The sequence below is a fragment of the Silurus aristotelis genome, assembly GCF_946808225.1.
Source record: "Silurus aristotelis genome assembly, chromosome: 14".
NCBI lineage: Eukaryota > Metazoa > Chordata > Actinopteri > Siluriformes > Siluridae > Silurus > Silurus aristotelis.
Genome location: NC_139587.1, coordinates 26,933,508 through 26,961,394, shown reverse-complemented (window position 1 = coordinate 26,961,394; position 27,887 = coordinate 26,933,508). Strand labels below are relative to the sequence as shown.

Here is a 27,887-nt window from a genome sequence, read left to right as displayed (position 1 = left end):
ACTGGATCATCACATCAGAATCAGTTAAGAGAGCGAGAGAGAGAGAGAGAGAGAGAGAGAGAGAGAGAGAGAGAGAGAGAGAGAGAGAGAGAGAGAGAGATTCCAGATTGATGGTGATGTTGTCTTCGCTGTCAGGACTTAGTCAAAATGAATGAAAACAAACGATTAAATCCACATTTCTTTGTGTACACCCGACAAACCCGGGCGTTCCGGATACGCCCCTGCTTCTTTCTTGCTGATGCATACCCAAACAGCATTACACATTCAGGCACGCCGGTTCTACAGGACTAAAAAAAAAAAAAAAACGAGTCGGGGTTTCACGGATTTAATATTAGTCAGGGTTTCATTTGTTTCCTGCCAAACACTCGCGATTCGGAAGGCGACACGCAGAAATGCAAGCGCAGCACAATGCCATGCGATAAAGCTGCTCAGCCTTCACACCGGACACAATAGAGGGGAAAAGTTCCAGATGACATGCAATTAAAGATTTTTCCATAAGAGAATTATGCTGAGTCGTTTCTCTTATTGTTGGCCCGAGTACGGTTTACAGCGACAGAACGTAGATTTATTCAAAGAGCGAGAAAGAATTTCGGAAGGTGATTTTCTTTCAGATGAATTACGAGCCAGACAGGATTACAGTCACTGAGTTGCGATATCAAATGTTAAAGGCTTTGTTTAAAGGCCAAGAGTAATAATAATAACAATTAAAGTCGCCAGAAGCAATTTTGGGGGCCAAGCACGTCGACTCATTTCAGGCCCTTAAACTGTTGCCTAATCAATCACAGGAAAGCAGAACCAGAACTTCACTAAATAGAAAGTGCTTTGGAGTTTGGTGTAATTCCTATAGGAATACAGCAGGAATGGTGGGTACCAGGAGGTCAGGATGATCTAAGATTAATCTGGATGGACTAATCCATGGGTCTTCAACGTTTTTCAAGTCAAAGACCCCTTATTTGCCTAGAGACATGTTGCAGAGACCCCTGATACAAAATGTTTCAAACACAGCCACTGATATTAATAGAAACCAATCATACAGTCCATCCGAAAAGTATTCACAGCGCTTCACTTTTTCCACATTTTGTTACGTTTTCCAAATGCATTATATTAAGACAATAAGAACTATGCTGTTGTAAATGCATCACTTACTGTATATTTTCATATATTTTTAAATTGTTTATAAGGATTTATGAATAATAAACATATTTTACAATTAAAAGTTTTTCACAGCTGACTTTTATTTTAATAGATTTGCAGTTACATACATGTTCCTTTGGTGGACCATTTTACATTTACATAAAGTTCAGCTTTAATTTTGAATACATTTAAAAAAAAAATTTTTATTAAATATTTTATCTTGGATGTTTTTTTTTTTTTTTTGTTTTTTTTTATACCAAAAATTATTTGTGATTCCAAATTAATTAGCGGACCATTAATTACGGTTGAGGATGAGGATGGGTTCTTCCTCATGAAATCTAATGAAACCACAGTCGCCACTGACTTGTTTATTAGGGACACACAATTATAAGGAACAAACATACATTCGTTCATAACTGCTTGATCTCTGCAGTGTCCGTTGTTAAAAGCGCTCTAGAAAATAAAAAATCTACTGAATTGAATGAACCTGGTGAAAACTGGACATTTATACCATGTTTCAAAGACTACACAAGTTGTGTGGTCTCACCTCATGGTCCCGAAGACGCCTACCAAAGTTTATATCAGAGCATTAAGTCCATGCTAAGATACATTTCCTGTTTTTGGTGTAAACTAACTTGCTGCACAGTCATCCCTTATTATGCATTGGTGCTTTCTGAACATCCCTTTTGCTTTTATAAGAACCTCCACTCTTCTGGGTGGAGATTATGCAGATTTTCTCCACATTCAGCTACAAGCCTGTTAGTAAAGTCAGGGTCTGATGTAGGTGAGGAGGCATGAGGTGTAGTAAGTGTTCACATGTATTATGTTCAATATGGTTGTGAAGCTCTATAGCGGGAGATCTTCCACTCCTACTAATGTAAAGCAGAGTTTCACAGGCGTATTGTCATGCTGGAACAGGTTTGGGTCTCCTAGTTCAAGTGAAGACGCATCGTATTCAAATGTGTACAAGAAAAAAAAGCCTCCAACTTTGTGCTCATGGTTTGAGGAAGAATGGCTGGAATAGACAGGCATCCCAATATTGGGAGTTTTTAACCCTGGGGGTGTGGGTGATTGGAACCGGTGTGAGCTTGTTTTAAACCCCTTACTATTATTTATAATGGAGTGGTGGAGTGGTGCACAATGAGCGTTCACTATAAAGCCTTTTATAATAATGGTGATTGTGTGAGTGCTTTTTTGGGCATCATAACCAGTTATGATGTCATGATCGTGTCCCTCATGCGATTATAACATGGTGCGTCATTTGGAAGAAACGGCTCGACACAGTGAAGCAGTGCAGCACTACGCATCATCGCAACGGTGACGGTTACGGTTATTATCTAGGATGCTGCATCTAGAAGATGCACTTATGTGTCACAAAAAAATTAAGTCGTGATAATGAGAAAATAACTTTTTTTTACGTCAAGATCACGAGAATCACCCACACAATCACCCACAATCACCCACACCCCCAGGGTTAAAAAACTCGGACTACCGTGCGATCGTGACGTTCTAATTGGTAATGATGCCGAAATCCCATTTCAGCACTCGCACTTTCACCATTCTTATAAAAGGCTTTTACAGCGAACGTTCGTTGTGCACCACTCCACTGCTCCATTATAACTAACGGCAAAAGGTTCAAATTAAGCTCACACCAGTTCCAAACAATCACCAACATTCAAAGGTCAAAAACTCCTAATTCCCAAATTTCCCATTTCCCTGCACCACCCTGTATATTTAGCCAATGTGTCTAAACAGATAAACAATGTGCACACCAGCTCTACGCCGGTCAGTGTGGGGTGATAAAGAAGAGAGTGAGCGCCAACCTGAGGCGTCATGCCGTGACAGAGGTACAGGATAGGGATGTTGTCCGAGTCGGGCCCCTGATCCACACACAGGTCCGGCTTCAAGCTGTTCTTCAGCTGCACAAACAGAACACACGGGACAAATAAACAAACCAGAAAGACGTGACCAGAAAGAAGCATTTTATAGACTTCGGTGTTGTGCTTGCTAATGACCATGCTGCTTTCCTGAATACCCTGGAGCTCAGCTCTTTTCTGTCCACAACACCGAGCAATTCATCACCATGATTCATAAAAGAACAGCTAATTATTAAAATATCAGTCTTTTTTCTTTCAAAAATGATAAATTTGTTTACTGGAGTGTATTGGTGTGTGTGCTGGAGTGTTCTGGAGTGTATTGGTGTGTGTGTGATGGAGTGTATTCGTGTGTGTGTGTTGAAGTGTATAGGAGTGTGTGGAGTGTATTGGTGTGTGTGCTGGAGTGTTCTGGAGTGTATTTGTGTGTGTGTTGGAGTGTATTGGTGTGTGTTCTGGAGTGTATTGGTGTGTGTGCTGGAGTGTATTGGTGTGTCTGTGTTGGAGTGTATTGGTGTGTGTTCTGGAGTGTATTGGTGTGTGTTCTGGAGTGTATTGGTGTGTGTGCTGGAGTGTATTAGTGTGTCTGTGTTGGAGTGTATTGGTGTGTGTGCTGGAGTGTTCTGGAGTGTATTGGTGTGTCTGAGTTGGAGTGTATTAGTGTGTGTGTGTGTGTTGGAGTGTATTGGTGTGTGTGCTGGAGTGTTCTGGAGTGTATTGGTGTGTGTGTGCTGGAGTGTACTGGTGTGTCTGTGTTGGGGTGTATTGGTGTGTGTGCTGGAGTGTTCCAGAGTGTACTGGTGTGTGTGGGCTGGAGTGTACTGGAGTGTCTGTGTTGGAGTGTATTGGTGTGTGTGCTGGAGTGTTCTAGAATGTATTGGTGTGTGTTCTGGAGTGTATTGGTGTGTGTGTTGGAGTATATTGGTGTGTGTGCTGGAGTGTTCTGGAGTGTATTGGTGTGTGTTCTGGCGTGTATTGGTGTGTGTGTTGGAGTGTATTGGTGTGTGTGCTGGAGTGTATTGGTGTGTGTGCTGGAGTGTTCTGGAGTGTATTGGTGTGTGTTCTAAAGTGTATTGGTGTGTGTGTTGGAGTGTATTGGTGTGTGTGCTGAAGTGTTCTGGAGTGTATTGGTGGGTCTGAGTGTATTGGTGTGTGGGCTGGAGTGTTCTGGAGTGTATTGGTGTGTGTGTGTTGGAGTGTGCTGGAGAGTATTGGTGTGTGTGCTGGAGTGTTCTGGAGTGTATTGGTGCGTCTGAGTGTATTGGTGTTCGTGCTGGAGTGTTCTGGAGTGTACTGGAGTGTATTGCAGCATGGTGGGATTTAGCTGTTGCTTCAAGCTCCAGCTTTTCAGCTCTTCACTCTGTTTAACCTGATCAGCTTTCAGAGCATTGCATTTCAGAGCATTGAACTCAGTGTTTGCTTTAATTGTGCATGCTCACTACTTTTAAGCGGGGGTCCTCTTTCGACCACTGACCACTGCTTATTCTGTTCGAGATATTTCTTTCACTTTTAATCTCCAGCGTTCCATTAGAAAGATCTCCCGATGTTCAGAAACATGAAGGTGTGTGTTTCTCACCTCACCGTAAGCGATGGTGTCAGCGTACGTTCGCATCTCAGTGTAAATGTTTTTCAGGAACCAGCGAAAGGGCCGACAATGCAGCTTCGCCCTCAGGAGCTTCCTCTCACTGATATCTCCAATATCGATCCCTGAGTCCTACACACACACACACACACAAACAGAGGAAATTTGGTCATGACCACAGCTTTCAATATGAAGATCTTCTACTGTTTGCTGGGTTGTTTCACCTGCAGTGGAACGTTCCAGGCCATGTACACGTGGTTCTTGAATTCATCCATCCACACTTCGGCCACTCGGAAGGCGTTCCGGCGCACGTGAGCTGCCAAGTCGTCTGTGTACGGCTTGTGGGCCCGTTCGATATGAGCTATTCTGGAGCAGGGGAGGACCTCCACGCTACCCCCGCACAACCACACCTTAGAAAATACACACACACACACACACACACACACACACACACACACACACACACACACACACACACACACACACACACACACAGTTTCTAAAACTGATTTTATTTTCCATGAGAATAATTTCTAAAATATCACAATCGTTCTCAATCTGCACGTCTGAAGATCTACCCAAATGTGTTCCATTCTGTGTCCAACATTTCAACAGAATCCTGTTCTTGGTTGACAGGAATGAAACCCAAATGGTCTTCTGCTATACGTCTCCATGTTGTACATTTCGAGATGCTTTTCAGCTCACCACGGTTGTATGGAGTCATTATCGAAGTTTCTTCAGCTTTCCTGTCAACTTGAACCAGCTGTCTGGCCCCAACAAGACGTTTCTACCTGAATGTTTTTTATTTTTTGCACCATGACGCGAAAACTCTAGGGACTGCTGTGTATAAAAATCCCTGGAGATCAGCAGTTTATGAAAAGATCTCAAACCAGTCAATCTGTCCCCAACAACCACCCCAGAGATCAGCCTTTTTCTTTAATCTGATGATTGATATGGAGATATCAACCTGTATCTGCATGATCTGACGCATCACGCCGCCACTACATGATCGTCTGGTTGTATATTTTGCCTAAATGCTTGATAACAATGACTCAAAAGATCTGAAGATCTTCAACTGCCCAATTTGTCCCTATGTGTGTCAGATGATGACTCAGAATCCTGTTCTTGGTTGACAGGAGTGGAACCTGATATGGTCTTCTGCTCACCACAGTGGTATGGTGCCATTATTTGACTTACTACAGCTTTACTGATGACTTGGGCCCTTGAGCAAGGCCCTTAACCCTCTGTACTCCAGGGGTGCTGTATCATGGCTGATCCTCTGCATCCCACATCCTTGTCATGATATGGATTTATTTTTTTAAAAACAGAAAATCTGGCGTTCGTTCAAAAGAGTTTTAAATCCGTCAGTGAGGCAAATATAAATCAGGTTTGATGGTAATCCGGAACATTGTAAGGTCGTCCTTTTGGCATTAACTCAGCGCAGATTTCCATCTCACTAAAGATCTGAAGGTGCCAATTGCTCTAAATGTCATGTTAAAATAAAAAAAGGAAAAGATCCCCATGGTGGCCATTTATCACAGTTTATTAAGCTGCACAGAGCAGATTAAAGCCTCGAAGCCTCTGAGCTCAGGGTATGAGCGCGTTACAGCATCAGGAATAATGAGGACGCTACGAAAGGAAATCACTTCTGTCTGTCCACGACTCGTTCCCCACCCATACACTGTGTTAGCATTCTGGAGTGTGCTGGAGTGTGTTAGTGTGTGTGTGTGTGTGTGTGTGTGTGTGTATGTGTGTGTTAAAGTTTGTTGGTGTTGCTGGTGTGTGCTGGAGTGTGTTGGTGTGTGTTGGAGTGTGCTGGAGTGTGTTTGTGTGTGTGTGTGTGTATGTGTGTGTGTGTTAAAGTTTGTTTGTGTTACTGGTGTGTGCTGGAGTGTGTTGGTGTGTGTTGGAGTGTGCTGGAGTGTGTTAGTGTGTGTGTGTGTGTGTATGTGTGTGTTAAAGTTTGTTTGTGTTGCTGGTGTGTGCTGGAGTGTATCGGTGTGTGTTTTGAAGTGTTTTGAAGTGTCTTGGTGTGTGTGTGTGTGTGTGTGTGTGTGTGTGTGTGTGTGTGTGTGTGTGTGTGTGTGTGAGCATAGCTGAATGCAATGTGGGGTTCAGAAATTGCAGCATGTTTGCACAAAAATATGCTGAATTTGGGTCTAGCTGACTGATCTATAGTACAAAAGTGCTACAGGTCAGGAAGATCTGCTGTGTGTGTGTGTGTGTGTGTATCTGTGCACCTATTCCTTTCCATCCACCCACTGCACTCCTGCTGAGTGTCACCACCTACATTCATGTTTCTTTCAAACTCTCTCTCTCTCTCTCTCTCTCTCTCTCTCTCTCTCTCTCTCTCTCTCTCTCTCTCTCTCTCTCACACACACACACACACACACACACACACACACACACACACACACACACACACACACACACACACAGTCACATTATTCTCTTTCTTCATGTTTCTCATTTTCATTTTCTTTCTCTCTCCTAATTTTACACATTCTTTACTAATGCTCTTATAACTATTTTGTGCATTCCATCCATCCATCCATCCATCCATCCATCCATCCATCCATCCATCCATCCATCCATCCATCCATCTGTCTATCCATCAGTTCATCTACCCTTTTGTCTATTCATTAGTTCATTCATCTATCTATCTATCTATCTATCTATCTATCTATCTATCTATCTATCTATCTATCTATCTATCTATCTATCTATCCATCCATCCATCCATCCATCCATCCATCCATCCATCCATCCATCCATCCATCCATCCATCTGTCTGTCTATCCATCAGTTCATCTATCTTTTTGTCTATTCATCAGTATATTCATCCACTCATCCATCCATCCATCCATCCATCCATCCATCCATCCATCCATCCATCCATCCAACCAACCATCCATCCATCCATCCATCCATCCATCCAACCATCCATCCATCCATCTGTCTATCCATCAGTTCATCTACCCTTTTGTCTATTCATTAGTTCATCTATCTATCTATCTATCTATCTATCTATCTATCTATCTATCTATCTATCTATCTATCTATCTATCTATCTATCTATCTATCTATCTATCTATCTATCTATCTATCTATCTATCCATCCATCCATCCATCCATCCATCCATCCATCCATCTGTCTGTCTATTCATCAGTTCATCTATCCCTTTGTCTATTCATCAGTCCATCCATCCATCCATCCATCCATCCATCCATCCATCCATTCAACCATCCAACCAACCATCCATCCATCCATCCATCCATCCATCCATCCATCCATCCATCCATCCATCCATCCATCCATCCATCTGTCTGTCTATCCATCAGTTCATCTATCTTTTTGTCTATTCATCAGTATATTCATCCACTCATCCATCCATCCATCCATCCATCCATCCATCCATCCATCCATCCATCCAACCAACCAACCATCCATCCATCCATCCATCCATCCATCCATCCATCCATCCATCTGTCTATCCATCAGTTCATCTACCCTTTTGTCTATTCATTAGTTCATCTATCTATCTATCTATCTATCTATCTATCTATCTATCTATCTATCTATCTATCTATCTATCTATCTATCTATCTATCTATCTATCTATCTATCTATCTATCTATCTATCCATCCATCCATCCATCCATCCATCCATCCATCCATCCATCCATCCATCCATCTGTCTGTCTATCCATCAGTTCATCTATCCCTTTGTCTATTCATCAGTCCATCCATCCATCCATCCATCCATCCATCCATCCATCCATCCATCCATTCAACCATCCAACCAACCATCCATCCATCCATCCATCCATCCATATCTCAATCCATCCATCCATGATGGATAATTATATATAAATATAATACTGCTTTATTTACAACTTGCTTAATTACTGTAGAATACCTAAAAAAAAGACAGATGGATTATCCATCTGTCTTTTTTAAGGGATTCTACAGTAATTAAGCAAGTTGTAAATGAAGCAGTATTATATATATATTTATATTATTATTTTTATAATTTTATGACAGACACTGCCCGAGCGTCAAATAGAAAAGAATAATGACAGCTATAATAATAATAATAATAATAATAACAATAATAATAATAATAATAATAATAATAATAATATTAATAAGAAGAAGCTGTGTGAGCCGTGTTTCTGTGCATCACTCGGTTCTCTGTCGTAGCTGCAGTCAGCACAAAGCTTTGTGTTTCCTCAGGAGAACTAAGAGTGACAGCGAGAAACCACATTCCCCTGAAAACAACGTTCACTATGTGAAAAAAGCAAACAGGGAAGAGACAGATGTTCAGCACTCTGATTCACCAGCAGAATGGTTCATTTGCATCATTATTAATAACAGCGCTGATGATCCGTGGATGAACGATCTCCGGTTTCTCCACCAGCCGGCAGAAACGTCCCTGTTCTAACGCTGTTTAAACACTGAGATAATTCGCTGAAGCAGAGCAGAACGACGAGCTCGAGGGCGGCTTTGCTTTCTTTATCTAGTTCCAAAAGAGCAGTCGTGATCATACGCTCGGTCGAGTCATGGTCTCCTAATCAATTACATCTATTAGATGAAGATCTCTGCTCATAACCACAACTATTTCCTGTGATCTCAGAACCCAGAAAAAATACCCACTTGTAAAGTCTTTTCTATGATGTCTTTGGATGCTGGAGTATGACATTTTCACTTCGCTTGAACTCGGAAACCCATGAAGATGTGATTTCCATGGGTTGGAGTGGAAGTGCTAAAGAGCTCCAAACACTATTTAACAACTTTGGGGTTCATTATTAATGCAAACTGCACCCCAAACCTCCTCACATCACCTACATCAGTACCTGACTTCACTAACACCATTGTGACTGGAAGAATCTCCACAAATCTAGTGGAACATCTTCCTGGAAGAGTGGTTCCTATAGGAATAGGAAAAAGAGGAATGGGATGTTCTTAGGTGTGGATCTGACCTTGATTTGAGGTTTGAGTGTCAATAAGAGATTTATTTCCCTGATGGTATTTCAGGTGAATGGGGAGTGAAAGAAGAAAGAGTGAGAGTCTCTGTGCATTAGCGCTAATCGGCTAATCGAGAGAGAAACCGGGGCTTAGCGATGCGTACGGTTCCAATGCAGCCTTTAACTGAAGAGCTTTAGGATGAAGACAGCAGAAGCAGAGGGAAGCTGCGCTGCCAAGAGCCATTATCCTCTGACTGTGGTAAATCCCTCCACACACACACACACACACACACACACACACACACACACACACACACACACACACACACACACACACACACACACAGTAAGATTTACAAAATTGCACTCAGTCCCTTTTTCCTTTTCAGATGTTTGCATAAAATCCATCCATGTATGATCCATACAGCCACCAATAAACATTTCATCCATCCATCTATCCATCCATCCATCCATTCATCCCTCCATCCTCGGTCCATTTATTATCCAACCAGCCATCTATTAATAATCCATCCATTCCTAAATAAATAATCCAACATTTAACCATCCATCCATCAATCCATCCATCCATCAACATTCCAACTATCCAGATATGCACTGATAACCCATCCATCTATCCCTCCCTCCCTCCATCCATCCATTCATCCATCTATCCATCCATTTGGCCACCCTCTTCCATCATCTATTGATAATCCATCCATTCATACATAAGTCATTCATCATTTAACTATCCATCAATTTTCACATCCATTCATATTTATTAATTTATTCATCCATTCACTTATCCACCTATCCATCTGTCATCCATCCATCCATCCATCCATCCATCCATCCATCCATCCATCCAATATGTACTCTATATTCAACTACAACCATCCATCTCTTCTACTTATCCACCTATCCATCTGTTTCTCCATCCATCTGTTCTTCCATCCATCCATCTATCCATCCATCATGAATAACGAAATAATATCCAACATTTTTAATTAATTAAATAAACCTTCATGGAGCGCAGTGGTCACGATGTCAGATTTTTATTCAGAAGGTCAGAAGTTCAAATCCCAACACCACTAAACTGTCACTTCTGGGCCCTTAAGCAAGGCCCTGAACTCTCAACTCCTCAGATGTATAAATGAAACAGTTGCTCTGGATAAACTTTATTAATTATATTAATTTAAATTATTTTCCCCACACAAAAGGACCCACCCTGATAATTATTCATCAGAGAGTCTGTGCTGCTGATTACAAGCCACTAACTCTCATCTGGATTTTAATAGTTCTTAATAATTAGTCAGGCTGCTGACTATTTGTTATAAATCGAATTTTGCATTTTAATTGGTTATAGTCATTTAATTAGTCTACAGAGCATTAACATTCATTAGGTAATAAAATTCATCACATAAATTAATGAAAAACTATAATAATCTGGATTTATTATTATTATTATTATTATTGTATTATTGTTTCATTTTTTTTTTTATTAATTGGCTCCAGCGGTTAAGACGCTGGGTTACCGATCAGAAGGTCGGGGGTTCAAGCCCCGGTATCGCCAAGCTGCCACTCTTGGGCCCTTGAGCAAGGCCCTTAACCCTCTATGCTCCAGGGGACCCTTACGAGAAAAATAAATCAAGGACCATGACGTCGGAGCGACGTGGGGCCGCCTCACCACCTGCAGGAGGGACCGTAAGGGACGGTGCTGTGAGGATTGGGCAGCAGTCGAAGGCGGGGGCCTTGAGAGCCCGATCCCTGGACACGGAGAAGTGTCTGGGGAATCTGCTTAGACTGCTGCCCCCGCGACCCGAATTACGGATAAGCGGGAGAAGATGAAATTAAATGATAAAAATTATTTTAAAAAGTTATATTTTTACACGCAAAAACAATAATAATGATGATAGAAATAATATTAAAAATATTAATATTTTCACTTTCAACAAGTAAAATAATGATAAAAATAATATTAAAAAGTCCGATTTTTTACTCGCAACAATAATAAAAATAATAAAAATGATTAATAAAATAGTAATCTTTTCACTTTTAACAACAATTATAATGATAAAAATAATATAAAAAAAAGTCATATTTTTTACTCTAAACAACAACAACAATAATAATGATGACAATAATTATGGATACATTTCTTTTGGTGATAATGCATATTTTATTAATAATACAGACTCCCCACTTTACTAACATTAACTTAAAAAAAATAAATAAATAAAAACAGGGGAGATCCACCGCTAGCTAGTGGTTGACCGTAAAAAGTAAATTTCATTTTTATTAATTCGTATAATTTTTTTTATTACTTAATACAAATTAGCGTATACATTATTTTAATTATTTTGATTTGTTTTAGTATATTTTATTGTTTATTTAATAGTATTTATAGCTCTTACATCATTAGAAGATATGCGTAGTCAACAATGAACACAGTAAAAACTTACGAACAAATTCATGGTACGAACGCTCGGTCGGAATGTAACTCGTTCGTAAAATGGTGTGTATAAATTCAATTTAATTGTGTATCACTAACAGTTTTCACAGAAGAGCATGATTACATACTCCACAAAAAAACCCTGATTTCCTTACACAGATAATCTGACCCCCATTTAAGCAGCGGCGCAACTCAACTCTGAATACACGGAACTTTCCCTGCATGATTCCTGCCTTCTATATGGAACAGTTTAAACCGTTTCTCCTTTGAATAGAAAAATCGTCCAAATGTTTGCACTGATTTTTGAACAACACAAATGTTCGTGGGTTTGGGGGGTTTGGGGGTTTGGGGGTTTGGGCTAACCCGTACATTAACAGCTGGAAGTAATGCGATTTTATCACGCCTCATTAACAGACAGCGCTCAGTGGTTCTGCAAAACTGAAAGCAGCAGCCTGCAGCGACCAGATGGCTGTTTCTTTGTGCAGAACTATGTGTGTGTGTGTATGTGTGTGTGTGTGTGTGTGTGTGTGTGTGTGTGTGTGTGTGTGGTACATTCTATTCAGAATGTGTCTGGTAATTATAGGGTCAGCAGGACCGATCAGTGATGCTCAATGTGAGAGCTAAAGGTTGGAGCGAGTTCGCCTGCAATCGCACATTGCTCTATAAAAGTGCTGTAGATGTTGGAGATATTTAACAGAGCTCTACTCCTGCATGGTTTAGGATGACGTGTCCCCTCCCAGAGCTGAAAAACGGCCACGGAAAATGAAAGCCATTCGATTTAGGAAGAAATATAATACACTATATTTACATGTGGAAGAAAAAACACGATCACATAAACGTGAACCGATAAAAGGTGAATAATTTGAACATGGATGGTGTGAAGAAGCTGATCAATTGATATAAATCTGATACAGATTTATTTTTTATCAAGTTATAGTTACCTTTAATGTTATGGAAGTTCCTTGCAATAGGTATTATTGTGTCTGACAAGGTTTTACAAAAAACACCGACACTGGAGACTCCTTCCTTAAATGTTAAACGTGTCCTAACAAAAAAACCTTTTTTGAACTAGTTTATTATTATTAGCAACTGCCATTGAAATTCCTGCGTGTGAGCTGCTACTGTAGAAACCTTACATACTTCAGATTCGAATTTGAAGTTCGACAAGCATTTGAAATGAATTAAAACCTCGGGACCAATCAGAGCGGAGAATCCAAGAGTTGGTGTAACGTATGGTGTGTAATACAGTATAATGTGTGCATTCAATACATAGAGAAACGTCTCACCCTGATTCCCAGCTCCACGTTCTCTCCTCCGTACACCTCCATGCCTTCATCCAGCAATCCGATCTCCTCAAAGTACCGCCTCTCCACCACGAAGCAGCCAATCAGAGCAGGACTCCTTCAAGATGTTAGAACAAACTGAGTTCTAGATTAACGCCATCTACCGCGTGACAGACATACTACTCGCATTTTCTCTGTGGTACCTGATGGGTGCTGTGTGGTTCTTCTGACTCCACCAGCTCCTGGGTGGGTTCAGGTAGCGACACCAGAGCTCCCAATCGAATCCGTGCGCTGATAGAGGATACTCCTCTATCTCAAACGTGTCGAATTTAATGTTGTCGAAAGAAGGGGATATCACACGCCGCCGGTCCTCCTGGATTCTGTGTAAGATGGGTTCGGCCCTGTAGAAAAACACACCCAGGACCACCCACTGTCACTTTTTGTCTGTAATGCACCTTTTCCTCCACTATGCATTTTTGCACCATCCATAACTTATGTTTATTATTTCATTATTACTATATACTCCACCCATATTTATTTATTTCATTGGCCCTGTACATGTACTTTGCATAGGGACAATAAAAGTTAAATGAATTACTAATTAATTTCTAATTATGGACACATACTGTATCTTAAAATCAACATCAAATAGCAGTTAGTGTGTAGGCAAGGTTTTTTTTTTTGGGGTCCTTCATGATTTCTATAGAAGTTGAAGATGCAGGACTGTAACTGTATGAACGTAGCAGCCTTTTCATGACATGTAATCCACTATAATCACCAACTCATAATTTGGGTCATGGGTTAAATACCAAGTATCGAAATAACACAAGTATAAATCATAACAAGAAATTGAGGAACGGTTCAAAACACTCACGTAACTCAAACACCAAAACAAGAAACCATAGAAACGAGTTACAATAACGGAACAAAAACACAAGAAACTACGTAATACAGATTCAAATTTGCGTCATAAGAACCTTTACTCTTCTGGGAAGATGTTCCACTAGGTTTTGTGGAGATGTGTGAAGCCTGGTGAGATCTTCCACAGCATCAAATCAATAAGCATATCTTCATGGAGCTTGTATTGAGCACGAATGTCCTGCTGGAACAGGTTTGGACCTCCTAGTTTAATTGTAGGGAAAATGACATGCTCATACATCCTAAGACGCCCTTTACAATTGAGCGCCACCAACTTTGTGGGAACAGTTTGGAGAAGAAACACATATTGCAGGAAAGCTCAGGTGTTCCAATGCTTTTGTCCGTATAGTGTTTGATTATGCATTGGAACCCTCTTTAGTTCCTGTTACACCCTAATGTGTGGTTTCGTCGTTGTCGCTTATCTTTAGTAAGTGATTAGTCCTAGACAGGAATCCATAGCCAATCCAAGAACGTTGAGGACCATTCCATGGTGTCAAATCCAAAATCTATCACCTGCAGTGTTTTTGTGAGGGCAGAGGGCGACGATGGAAACCACACGGCGATGATAAGAACATATGAAACGAATGCACAGGTCGTAAGCCGAAGTGAAGAGTCTTGAACTGTGGAGCAGCAACGATACACATTGACTTCATTCTTGGGCATAAAAACAACTATAATTGAGCGTGACTAAAAGCAAAGAGCACTGATGATCTATAATTAAACATAATCTCATTTAATTATTTTTTTTTTTAATGACAATGAAACTAATGATTATGTACAAGGTCTTGTTGCGTCTTTTTGTGCATCTTGTTCCAGTATCACACCCAAAACTGTTGCCTTAACACGATTAGACAGAAAATCAAATTACACCGTGTGCGCAAACAGAAATTTGCTCCTCAGCTCACACGATTTATTTACAAACTGAAAGCTTCACGACGACCTGCTGAGCCGCCGCCTGTTCCCGAGAACACCCTCGCATGAGACTCCGCTGGAATGATAAGCTGTCAGCTTGCGTGTGAATTACACCCAGGGTGCAACCAGCCTTCTGAACCCTACACAATATCTTCGATCCACTCACCATCCTACATTAAACTCCACATGAGCATCGAACAGAGCCACGACGGGTGCACTGGCCGCCCTCCAGCCGCTCACACGGGCGCGGATCAGACCCTCCTGCCTGCTGTGGCGCACCATCTTAATGAAGTCGGGACGCCGCTGGTTCGTTTCCTCCACGAACCTCTGCAGGTTTTCCCTCAGTTCGGCTGCAAAAAGAGAGCGAGAAAGACAGAGAAAGAAATGAGACATAATCATCCATCCATCCATCCATCCATCCATCCATCCATCCATCCATCCATCCATCCATCCATCCATCCATCCATCCATCCATCCATCCATCCATCCATCCATCCATCCATCCATCCATCCATCCATCCATCCATCCATCCATCCATCTATCTATCTATCTATCTATCTATCTATCTATCTATCTATCTATCTATCTATCTATCTATCTAATAATCTTCACTACTCATCTTCTGGGAAGATGTTCTACTCGATTTTTAGAGATCTTCCACTCCAACCCATGGAAAGCATATCTTCATGGAGCTGGTGTTTCTCACGCTGGAACAAGTTTGGGTCTCCTAGTTTCTGTGAAAGAAAAATTCCATGCTCCTACATCCAAAGAAATCCTATACAACTGTGTACATCCAACTTTTTGGTAAAAGTTTGGAGAAGAACCACATACAGATGAAAAGTCAGGTATCTGCTGATGCAGTACACAGTGAAATGAAACAACGTTTGTCTAGAACCCTGATGCTACATACAACAATAATCTCAGAAACTAATGAAATTAATGACATTGGCTGTATGTTCGGGTTCATTGTCTGCTGCAGAATAAATGTGGGATTGATCAGACGCTTTGCTGATAGTATTGCATTATGGAGAAATATCTGCCTGGATATCTCAGCATTAATCCTGACCAAATCTCCAGCTCCGTTTGCAGAAATGCAGGTCCAAACTTGCAAAAACCAAGAACCTCCACCATGCTTCACTGTTGCCTGCAGACACTCGTTATTGTAAAACTCTCCATCCAAATCCTACAGCCAAATATTTCAGATTTATGACTCATCAGTCCAGAGCAACTGCTACCATAGTTAAGTCGATTAGTCTTGTTTCTGTGTCGAACGTATGGATTTTTGGATGCAATTCCTCCATAAAGACCACTTCTGGCCAGACCTCTCTGTACCCGGGTCTCACTGGTTTCTATCAGTTCTTTGACACTCTGGACATCTTTTAATGTTGATAAGGGAAGTAAGCATGGTATGTTATTTATCCACTGCATTAAGTTTCCTTGGTCGTCCACTGCATCTATACTCCTCATCATCGCCCGTTTCTTTGTGCTTCCTCAAAATAGCTTGATTTCTGTTCTAACGTAAAAATTAGAGAACGTAAAATTGTAATATAAGTGAATGATGTATTTTTTATCTCTGATGAGCAGCCTGGGGCGACTGTGACTGTGAGAGGAACCAGACTTAAAAGGGGAACCCATCCTCATTTGGGTGATATCAAGAGTGTGATTATAAATCATAAACAATACAAAACACCAGAGAGAGAGAGAGAGAGAGAGAGAGAGAGAGAGAGAGAGAGAGAGAGAGAGAGAGAGTGAGAGAGAGAGAGAGAGAGAGAGAGAGAGAGAGAGAGAGAGAGAGAGAAAAACTACCATGAGCACCAGAGTGTGCGATTATAATTGATGTCCTTTCTACAGTCTTCTACCGAGATTGAAGCTTCTACACAGCTGATTCTGCTTCAGATCATGACTGCGTTTCAAACTACATATTAAATTGCTGATTATTAGCACCTGCTTGTTGCAATTAGGTTCATCATACACCTGATTCTGATCCTACAAAATCCCAGTACAAAGTGTGGTCACACCAAACATTGATTTGATTTATATTTCGCTTCTTTTCGATTTTGTAAAATGTTATATATACTGTATATATATATATATATATATAGTCAGGTGTCCAAAAAACGTTTTTCCATGCATATAATGTAGAAGAACAGACAAAAAAAATCATGTACTCCTCAGTGGATTAAAGGCTTTCGCTTCTGAATGGACTTGAGTATGAAAAGTAAAAGTGTGTGATAGATGAGATTTCTGTGTGAATAATGGATGCAGGTCAGCGTTCCATTCTCCTGTGCATCAGACCTTTATAAGGAGTGAGGTTTCTATAGTTACACACACACACACACACACACACACACACACACACACACACACACACACACACACACACACACAGCGAGAGAACTCATAATTCACACACACTCTCACCAGGACTGTAGGGTTACATGATGCTCTTTTATCGCCCTGGCTTCTCATTCAACGCTTTTGTTTTCACTTTAGTGTAGAGAGGACCATCTTCATCAAGAGTGACCTATTACACACTCAAATGTATTGAAGTAAACAGATATATAATCTATATAATCTGGCTATATATATAATATATATATATATATATATATATATATATATATATATATATATATATATATATATATATATATATATATATATATATATATATATATATATATATATAGCCAGTGTTCCTGTCCCCGTTCTTCTCTTCAGATTCATCCTGACACCTTGAAATGGAGACCACTCTTTTTGTAGCTGAGAATAGTTATACACGAACAGCTTAAAGATCCATGAACCTACTGAGCCACTCAAGAACATTGACAATGGATTTGGACTGTAATTAATATCAACAGACAGCTACAGTTGGCTCAGGACCACAGTTTGCATGAACACTTCTGCATTTCAGCACCAATCACTGAACAGCACCTCAACAATAATGGAACTGTAATTAATGGACATTCGGTGTCACCCAGATGAGGATGTTTCTTTTGAAGGTTTCTCCTGCATGCCATCTCAAGGAGTTTTTTCTCACTCATTAGTAATAATGAGGCCTAAAGGCACTGAAAGTATAGATTTCCACTTTATAACCTTTTTAGTGCTTTAGAAATAAGTTAAATTAAATGGAAAACTTAAAAAAAAAAAAGTCTAATTTTCAAATTTAATGAAAAAAAAAAAGAGGCTGTTTTGATCACATGACTGCAGCAGAAATCAGGACGTTATTTCGTGCGCCAGCGAATTGGCCAGGTTGAATTAGATTATATAAAGTGTCCAGCTGAACTGAAGTTAATGAACTCCATACAGTCTCAAAGGTTGAGTCCAGAAAAACACAAATCATCATCATCTAGCTGCTTCAGTCCCACAAATCTGCCCGGTTCTTCTATTCACATCACTTAAGTTTTGTCTGTGTGCTATCACAGTAACAGGAACCTCAGGAACCTGTCTGAACACGTTTATTACATTTTAATTTTATTCCCAGTCGCTTCCCCTCAGTGCACAAGAGCAGTGTTTACTGCAATAAAGGCCACATCACTCACAGCCGGGACTCCTGTCTCCTGTCTGTGACTCCGTGTATAGGTCTCTGGGTGAAGGACAGTAACGGTTCAGCTCCCGTCTGCTCGCTGCACTGCTCATCTTTCTTTATTAGATGGCTGCCTATTATCCTGAAGCACAGTGGCATGAAGATTCAGAAGCATTCGTTTAGCAACAAGTACGATATCGCGGTCAACCCTGAGTCATAAAAAAAGCAGACGAGACGAGGAGAAGCTTGTAATTTACTGTTAGCAAAATTCTTTCAGTACTCAAAGTGATCGCTGAGAATATACACTTCAGCCAAATGTTTGTAGACACCTGATCATAAGATTGGTATGTGCTTCTTTTTGAGCATCCCATTTCACATTGTGTCTCCATTTCCTGTGACCTCCACTCATCTGGGTCGAAGTTCCACTAGATTTTGTGAGGATTTTGTTCATCTTGTTCAATAGGGTTGGAGATCTATAGCAGGTGATCTTCCACATCTTCCAACCCATGCAATGAATATCTTCATGGAGCTGGCTTTTTGCACAAATGTCCTGCTGGAAAAGGTTTGGGTTTGCCTGTTAAAGTGAAGGGAAAAACTCATGTTCCTGCCTGATCCAATTGTCTACCTCCAACTTTGTAGTAACAGTTTTGAAAATAATCACATATGGCTGGAAAAGTCTGGTGTCCCAATACTTTTGTCCATATAGCATATAAGGAATCTCCATTTTAAGGTTTAAATCAGACATAATGTTGAATGTTACTATAATCAGATAAAAATTATCACTTGATATCTTTAATAAATATATATTATAGGAAAAATAACATATTTAGAGGAAATTTATATTAAAAGCTTTTAATTGATATTTCCTGTATTCTCCCTGTATTGGTTACACTCCGGCATCCTCACGAAGGATCAGCTCCAGCGTTTAATACATGTTTTTTATCAGATCTACCATAACGGTTAAGTGTCTCCAAAGTGTATATGAACACCTGCTGTCCAATCACGGCCAATTATTTGTTGCCATGGCAACAAATCCTAGAACACAGCCAGCTGCGAAACAGCACGATGGTACAGCGGCTCAGTTTTTCAACACTTCAACCTCAATCATAATTTTGTACTTCTGAAAGGCATCAAACGATCATCGTAATCTTTAAACGCACACACACACACACACACACACACACACACACACACACACACACACACACACACACACACACACACACACACACACTCTATAGAGCTCTATAGCAGGAGATCTTCTACAGCTTTAAACCCATGTAAAGCATATCTTCATGAAACTATCTTTGTGCACAGAGGCATCCTCCTGCTGGAACAGGTTTGGATCTCCTAGTTCTAGTGAAAATAAAACTTTATGCCACTGCCTCCAGTGATATCCTATACAATTGAGAATCTATCCCTCAATGTCAAAGGATCCACAGCCACATCTACACCCATACTGAAGACCTAAAGCCCTCAAATGTCCTGCTGGGGTGCTGGGGGTCTGAATGTAACGTTTTGTACAATAATTAGAATTTAATCAGATTTCTAATTATTGCATCAGTAACACACACACACACACACACACACACACACACACACACACACACACACACACACACACACACACATGCTGGCTCTCCTCATTTTTCATCTCGCTGACAGATTGATGAGAAAATTAAACTCTTGTAGACTCGTTCCAAGTTCATCTGGAAAACTTGAAAGGCAGCAGAGAACATAGATTGGATCATGGATCAGATCCTGATTTCTCATCAGTTTAGATTCACACACTGGCGCTACACAAACTACACGCTAGATTTGTTTGAATTTGGTGTAAATATTCCACATTGGGATGTCAATCATGTAGCTTTGTTTTTTTTTATTGAATAACGTTCCTTTTTAAAAAATGTTAATACTATTTCTATCCTTTATTTAAAATATTTAAATATTTAGATTAATAGTAAATTAAAGGAATATGAATGTTGAGAGGTCTCTGTGGTGGACAGGTTCGTCTGGGATGGACAGGAGGAGGAGTACAGGGACCTGATAAACAATTCTTTTTGAAAAAACACCTGCTCCTCCACGTGGCCAAGACCAAGGAGATGTTGGTAAAACTAAAGAAGAAAGAGACTCACAACCAGCTTCATTGTCTCTTATTGTCTTGTATAGTCTAAGCTAAAAATAAATAGTGTTGTTATTGACGTCTGTACCTTTGAAAGTCTGTCTGTCTGTCTGTCTGTCTGTCTGTCTGTCTGTCTGTCTGTCTGTCTGTCTGTCTGTCTGTCTGTCTGTCTGTCTGTCTATCTATCTATCTATCTATCTATCTATCTATCTATCTATCTATCTATCTATCTATCTATCTATCTATCTATCTATCTATCTATCTATCCATCTATCCATCTATCCCTGTTGTGATTGGAGTGTATCAGTGTAAGCAGAAGCACACAGTTTTCATGTGGATAGTGGAATAAGTCACTGTGAGATAATATTATTGTGATACACAGCAGACACGAGCGTAACGTCCCGACCGGCTCCGGCGACGGAGGTGCAGCACACAAAGCTAATGCCGAATCCACCTGATTAATATTTATTTATTTGTTTGTTTGTTTGTTCATCATGAATGTTGAACTAAAAAAAAACATTTTGGAAGCCCCGCTGTACATGTGAGAAGTCGAGAGGTTTGCGATGAATCAATCCTGTTATGCAAATCCACAGCATCCGAACAGAACACAGAGGAATGCAAAGCTGGAATCGGTGTACGTGGAATCGGTGTGCAGAGCGAACGGTGGCTGCGAACACGCTTCCATCTTGATTCGTTCCTCATGCTGATAAAACACACACCGCTGCAGAAGGAACCGCACACGTCCTTGTGATGGTTGTTATTATAACACCTGTCAGACAAACACGCTTCCCTACAGCATAGTAATGTGTGTGTGTGTGTGTGTGTGTGTGTGTGTGTGTGTGTGTGTGTGTGTGTAATATATGCACCGTTGCTGCTGCTGTCATCCACCAGGATGATTTCCCTCAGCAGGTGCGAGGGCGTCCGGTGCATTGCCGAGTGGACGGAGCGCAGGATCACCGACAGAGCCTCGTCCACGAAGATGAAGACAACGCTGACCTGAGGCAAGCTGCCAGGGTAGGAGATGTTTCTGCACCTGATGAACAAAAATGAAATAAAAATGAAGAAAGAAAGAGTGAAGATAATCAACATTTTACCAAGAAAACACAAAACCATAGACACTCTCTCTCTCTCTCTCTCTCTCTCTCTCTCTCTCTCTCTCTCTCTCTCTCTCTCTCTATATCTATATATATATATATATATATATATATATATATATATATATATATATATAGTTTTTAACTCTACCACAGTACATTATAAATGAGCTTTGGCCCGGAGAAGATGGCGGCGTTTCTGGATCATGCTCACGCATGCCTTCTTCTTTGCATGATAGAGCTTTAACCTGCATTTGTGGATGACGTGACACACTGTGTTTACAGACAATGATTTCTGGAGGTGTTAATGAGCCCATGCAGTGATTTCCATTTCAGAATCATAACTGTTTTAAACGCCTGAGGGCCCCAAGATCACGGCCATCAAATACTGATTTTCGTTCTTGTCCCCTGGATACATTGAGATTTCTCCAGATTTTTTTCCCTGATGATATTATGTTCTGTAAATGATAAGATATTCAATTGTTTTGCTATTTTATGTTGAGGAACAATATTATGAAATTGTTCCACAGTTTGTAGATACAGTTTTTCACGGATTGGTGAAGCCACGCCCATCTTTACTTCTGAGAGGCTCTGCATCTCTAAAATACACTATTTATACCCAGTCAGTTTATTGACCTGTTGCCAATTAACCTCATTAGTTGCAAAATGTTTCTCCAACTGTTTAATTTTAGAGGTGGCAAAAGTAAACACATCCTTCACTCAGTAGAAGTGCAGATACTCATGTTTTAAAAGAATCTGGTAAAAGGTGAAGTTCTGACTAATTTGAGTAAAAAAAAGTGTAAAGTGAAACATTTATGTTTTCTATGTTCAATGTTAATTTTTTAGTGAGAAAAGACAAGATTTTGAGTGCAAATTTTGTGCCACATCTGTAAAGTAGGCGAGTGCATGTTCTTCACAGTAGCCTTGAGATAACAAGGACAGAACGTTGGATCAGAATGGTTCAGAGCGCTCGCTTTTCTTCAAATCCTTGGTTATTGATGAAAATACAGGCTCTGGTTTTCTTTTCTGAAATGACATCAGACTCACAAGACTCAGGAAGGTGCTGCTATTGTTAAGAGTTCTTTCGTCATTTAACCCTGTAAAACTTCGGAAGCTTCTCGGAATTGCTGGTATCAGGGTCGGCGTATGTTGTGTTTATTTTGGGGGGGGGGGGGGGGGGGTTAAAAACTGAAAACTGAAAAACCATTGATAAAATAATTCAGAATAAAATTTTTTTTTTTACAAATAAATTTGTTAAAATGTAAAAATTTGACTCATTTCTAGCCGTCGTATATTTTGTGAATGAGATATTTGGGTTTGTGGGATTCTTGAACAACTTGGATATGCCATATCAGTCGGGAATCCATCAACGTCTCTTGCTATGTGCTTTCCAACCTTCTCCATCCCGTCCCATCCTGCACCATATTCTTCTAGATTATGGCTGCAGAATGGACATTTCCTCTTAAGAGAAGACCACCAAGAAAATTCCCCGTTCACTCCCAGGTTAGTGGATATTTGATTGGATATTAAATCGGAAATAGTGTGCAACGTAGATCATTGATCATATTTCAGATTGTAAATACTTCATTTGTCAGCAACTCTTCACCAACCCTCTGCTTGGTTTTGCGGATTTCAACGTGTTCCCTGGCATTTTAATACGGTTCCAAATCCTTCAAACCTCCAAGCAATAACTCAAAAGCAGTAAAAACTCATTGGCCACTGCAGAGCTAACTAGCTAATCGCAGCGATGGCCATCATACCTTTGAAGTAATGGTATATTTAACCTTTTTAATCAATGCATTAACACGCAATTATCTTGAAAAACTCAACCCTGCTATACTAATCACATTTTCATGTGTGTTCAAAAAACCAAAGAACTCGCCAGAACATAACTACAACGATTAGATGATTTTTGTCGTTTCATCTCAGATGTAGTTAGTGATGTATGAAGATCAGACCCCTGGTTCTTGTTTCTTTTTCATGTCCCTGTTTTGCCCTGGTCTTGTTATGTGCCCATCGCCTGACCCAAGCTCGTATTAACTGCGTTTACGATTCTTGACCTCGATTTGGATTTGCATTACATTTACGTCATTTGGCAGATGCCTTTATTCCCGATTTACAATTAATCTCAGTCATACAGCAGCTATGGAGTTAAGGGCCTTGCTCAGGGGCCCAGGAGTGACATCTTGGTGTGGAACTTGAACTCACAACCTTCAGATCCAAAGTAAAATGTCTTAACCAGTAACTGTTCATGGAACCTGCGATCCTCAGCATTGTAGCAGACTTTTGATATTAATTACAGCCCATATCCAATCCAAGTTCTTGAGTTGCTCAGTAACTTCATGGATCTTCAGGCTGTTGATGTGGAACCATCAGGTATGGTGTTAGGATGAAGCAGGCACATCGTGCCAAGTCTGTGAAAAAGCTACATCCTCCTGACTCGCTCGAACACGACGCTATGAGATCTAGTATAAGCTGACTTATGAATATTTATGAGCTCCAGCGATCTGCTTTATGAATATTAATGACTACTTGATGGTTTTATTGAAGTTTCAGTAGCAATTCTAGGAAAATGTCAAAAATAAATTCAATATAGTATTTGTGCTTAAATGTAAATCTATTTAATCAGCTGAGTAGATTTTTTTTTTGCCATTTCACCCAAAACATGTTTTTAGAAAAAGCGTTCCTTAACTGCTCCTTTTTTTCTTGAACACTACAAAATTGCCAATATGTATATTTTTTCCCTCTCAGATCTTTTTTACGCCTTTTTTCCTCTCGTCCATGTAAATCTACGGCTCATTATTCAAAGATTCACCCGGAAGCGTGCTCTTCAGTAACAGCTATAAATTATTCAGACTCGACAGGTCCTGCGAGATTCGCGACAACGCAGGGGTGTCCAAAACACGTTGAAGAAAAGCAGAAAGTTATGAAGTGAAGTGAAGAGAAGAAGCAGAGCTGCAGGAGCTCGGAGAACCAAACAGTCCTGGGTTTACTTCCAGCTGATAGCAAGCGGCGTTTTTCAGAGTTCTCCAGAGCAGGACGTTTAAGCTGCTCTGAGCGCAGTGTGGGAGAAGATCATCTATAAGTCAGATAAATGAGATGATGAAAAAGTGACTAAGAGAGACAGAGTGTTATGGAGGAGAAGTGTGTGTGTGTGTGTGTGTGTGTGTGTGTGTGTGTGTGTGTGTGTGTGTGTGTGTGTGTGTGTGTGTGTGTGTGAGAGAGAGAAAGAGAGAGAGAGAGCAAGAGAGAAAGAGGGAGAGAGAGAATGCAGTTTTGCAATTGTTATTATTTATCTCATCTTATTTTATTTATTGACAATTAGCTTTTTTATTTTTATTATTTTCAATAACATTTTTGGATGATTTTGTTTTCATTTTTTTCTACCTGACGGCTTTGCAACTTTGTATGTGTACAATCATGAACGTTTTTTAAACTGACAGAAAGAAAAAGAGAGAAGAAAGGAAATAGATAGATAGATAGATAGATAGATAGATAGATAGATAGATAGATAGATAGACAGACAGACAGACAGACAGACAGACAGACAGACAGACAGACAGACAGACAGACAGACAGACAGACAGACAGATAGATAGATAGATAGATAGATAGATAGATAGATAGATAGATGAAATTGAAGAAAAAAAGACAGACAGACAGACAGACAGACAGACAGACAGACAGACAGACAGACAGACAGACAGATAGATAGATAGATAGATAGATAGATAGATAGATAGATAGATAGATAGATAGATAGATAGATAGATAGATAGATGAAATTGAAGATAAAAATAGACAGACAGAAAGACATACAGACACATACAGACAGACAGACAGAAGGACAGACAGATAGAGAAAGAGAGAGAGAGAGAGAGAGAGAGAGAGAGAAAGAGAGAGAGAGAGAGAGAGAGAGAGAAAGAGAGAGAGAGATGGTCAGGGGACTCGCTCTGGGACTCTGGGGCTCACCCGTCTGGTCTGAGGTCAGGGATGGCTCGGTCCAGTGAGAGACGGTCACTGAGGTAGGCATTGTATCCGTAATACTGAAACTTGCGCAGAGCGACGCGGCGGCTCTCGGGCCCCAGGTCACGGCCCCAACGTGAGAAAAGAGGAGAGTCTGAGAGATCTGCATCATCTCTGTCCTTCGGAGGCCTCTCTAAACATGGGACAAACAAAATCAGAGGGTGTTTGGTGAGAAGGTTTGAACACAAAACCCTTTTTTTTTTAATGCATTATTAGTGTCAGGACGACTTTATTCAGTTCAGACACTTTTTTGTCAAATTTTTTTATTTTCAAATCACAAAAAGCCAATGAGAGTGTCGTACACAAACCCCACTGCTGACAGAGGTGCCAAGATTTATGGTTCAACTGCCTCATTTATCATTACTGACTGCTCTCTACATGAACATGTGAAACAACCGAGAACATTTCCTTTGTTTTCAGTAAGAGCAGCGGTCCGACTAAACAAAATTCCCCCGGGGAAAAAACGGCTATTCTCTGGAGTCTGGATGTTCAAGATGCTCAGCTATGTATTCATTTCTGTCTCCTCAGCTCTCGGAAAGAAAGGGAAAAAAGTGGCCCTTTTCATTGAGATGTTCTTTAACACAACTACACTGAATCATAATTGGGTAAATGAGGCTGTAATTTTCGCCTCCGCCTCCGCAATCAGCGCTGAATTCTGCAGGGACGGAGACAGCGCTGGTCTTCAGCGTGATTATCTCACAGCAAAACGAGCAGCCAGAGTCAAAAGCCGCTAACAATCAACAGAGTTTCGCTGAAACCGGTTCGTCTGGAGTTCGTCATCGGCTGGCCCTCGGTGCTTCTGTGTATATGCAGTAGAGGGTTTTTTGGTTTGTATGCCGTATATAATCCAGTGGTTTTAATTCCATTAGATTGAAAAAGATCGAAAATGAATGTTTTTTCGCACCTAATCAACTGTGTGTGCTATTTGCTAACTGATTTGTGAACAAATCCACTTTCTATAGGAGGTAAAAGTTTCACTTTATTACTTCACCAGAGTAAATTTTTCAACATGTGCTTCCTCACTAATTTGCAGGGAATACCATCAAATAAATGTTTCCAGGTGTTACCCAGAGGTGTAAAGAATCATACCTGAGTAAAAGTACAAATTCATTGGTCCAAAACTTATTCTATTAGAAATTAAACGTCCAATAGGACTTGAGTAAAAGTCTTTAAGTATCTGATTTGAACAGTACTTGAATATTTGAGTATTTGGGTACTTGAGTATTTGAGTATTTGAGTATTTGACCTGATATTTTTGTTAGTAAAAAGTCAAAAACAGTTGATTTGTGAGGTTTAATTTCTCAAAATACAAATTAAATTGTACAGTAAAGTACAAATAAGTAAAGTTCAAATTTTTTCCAAAATTATTCTTCAGTTAACAAATTACAAAATCGTAATAGTAAGTTCAATCACAGAATTTACATGTCGCAAAGTAGAAGAAACGGTAGTATTCGATTGACAAATCAAATCAATAAATTTTTTTGCGCTCAAATATATTTGTGTGGATTTAATAGCTGTTTTTTTCACAATGGCTGACTGAGGAAAATAAACTATTTTGGCCGCTTTTCAAAGATATTTACAAGATGGACTTTTCAAGAAAAGCTGGACATTTTGAGGAAAAGTTCGGCCCAAACAGTTGTTTCACTATTTATTGTACCATTTATACTTTTGCGTTTTTTTTGTTCATGTGGAATTTGCACAAAAACACACCATTTGCTTTTGTTACATGTCCCCAGGAAAAATTCTGTGTAATGCGCAGAAAAAAACGGAAAAAATTGTGATGTTTTGTGAGGTTTAAATCGATGCTCCTGTTAGAGATGATGTATGTGGAGGTGCAGTTGTGGCTCCAGTGAAAGGAGAAGTGTTGAATTGTGTTCACTGGGTTTCCTGCTTTAGTGATGACATTCGTTCTCACTGTATGAGATCCTGTGTGTGATGCAGCGCTCTGTTTTACTGCACTTCTCTAAAATACTGATGGTTTCTATCACTGTGGCGTGA

At 40.1% G+C, this 27,887-nt stretch overlaps 1 protein-coding gene across 1 annotated transcript in view; it reads right to left on the bottom strand.

The window, feature by feature from the left end:
- The window catches only part of galnt18a (UDP-N-acetyl-alpha-D-galactosamine:polypeptide N-acetylgalactosaminyltransferase 18a), a gene marked incomplete at its 5' end in the record, with an annotated part of 41,240 nt that extends 14,240 nt beyond the window's left edge, over positions 1-27,000 (bottom strand). The window contains 9 exons of the mRNA XM_083561774.1: positions 2,958-3,053; positions 4,585-4,722; positions 4,815-5,000; positions 13,294-13,408; positions 13,494-13,691; positions 15,287-15,470; positions 21,636-21,802; positions 25,836-26,022; positions 26,979-27,000. Coding sequence (XP_083417900.1) covers positions 2,958-3,053; positions 4,585-4,722; positions 4,815-5,000; positions 13,294-13,408; positions 13,494-13,691; positions 15,287-15,470; positions 21,636-21,802; positions 25,836-26,022; positions 26,979-27,000 — 1,293 coding nt within the window. The remainder of the gene's footprint in view (positions 1-2,957; positions 3,054-4,584; positions 4,723-4,814; positions 5,001-13,293; positions 13,409-13,493; positions 13,692-15,286; positions 15,471-21,635; positions 21,803-25,835; positions 26,023-26,978) is intronic.
- Positions 27,001-27,887: the final 887 nt, after the last annotated feature.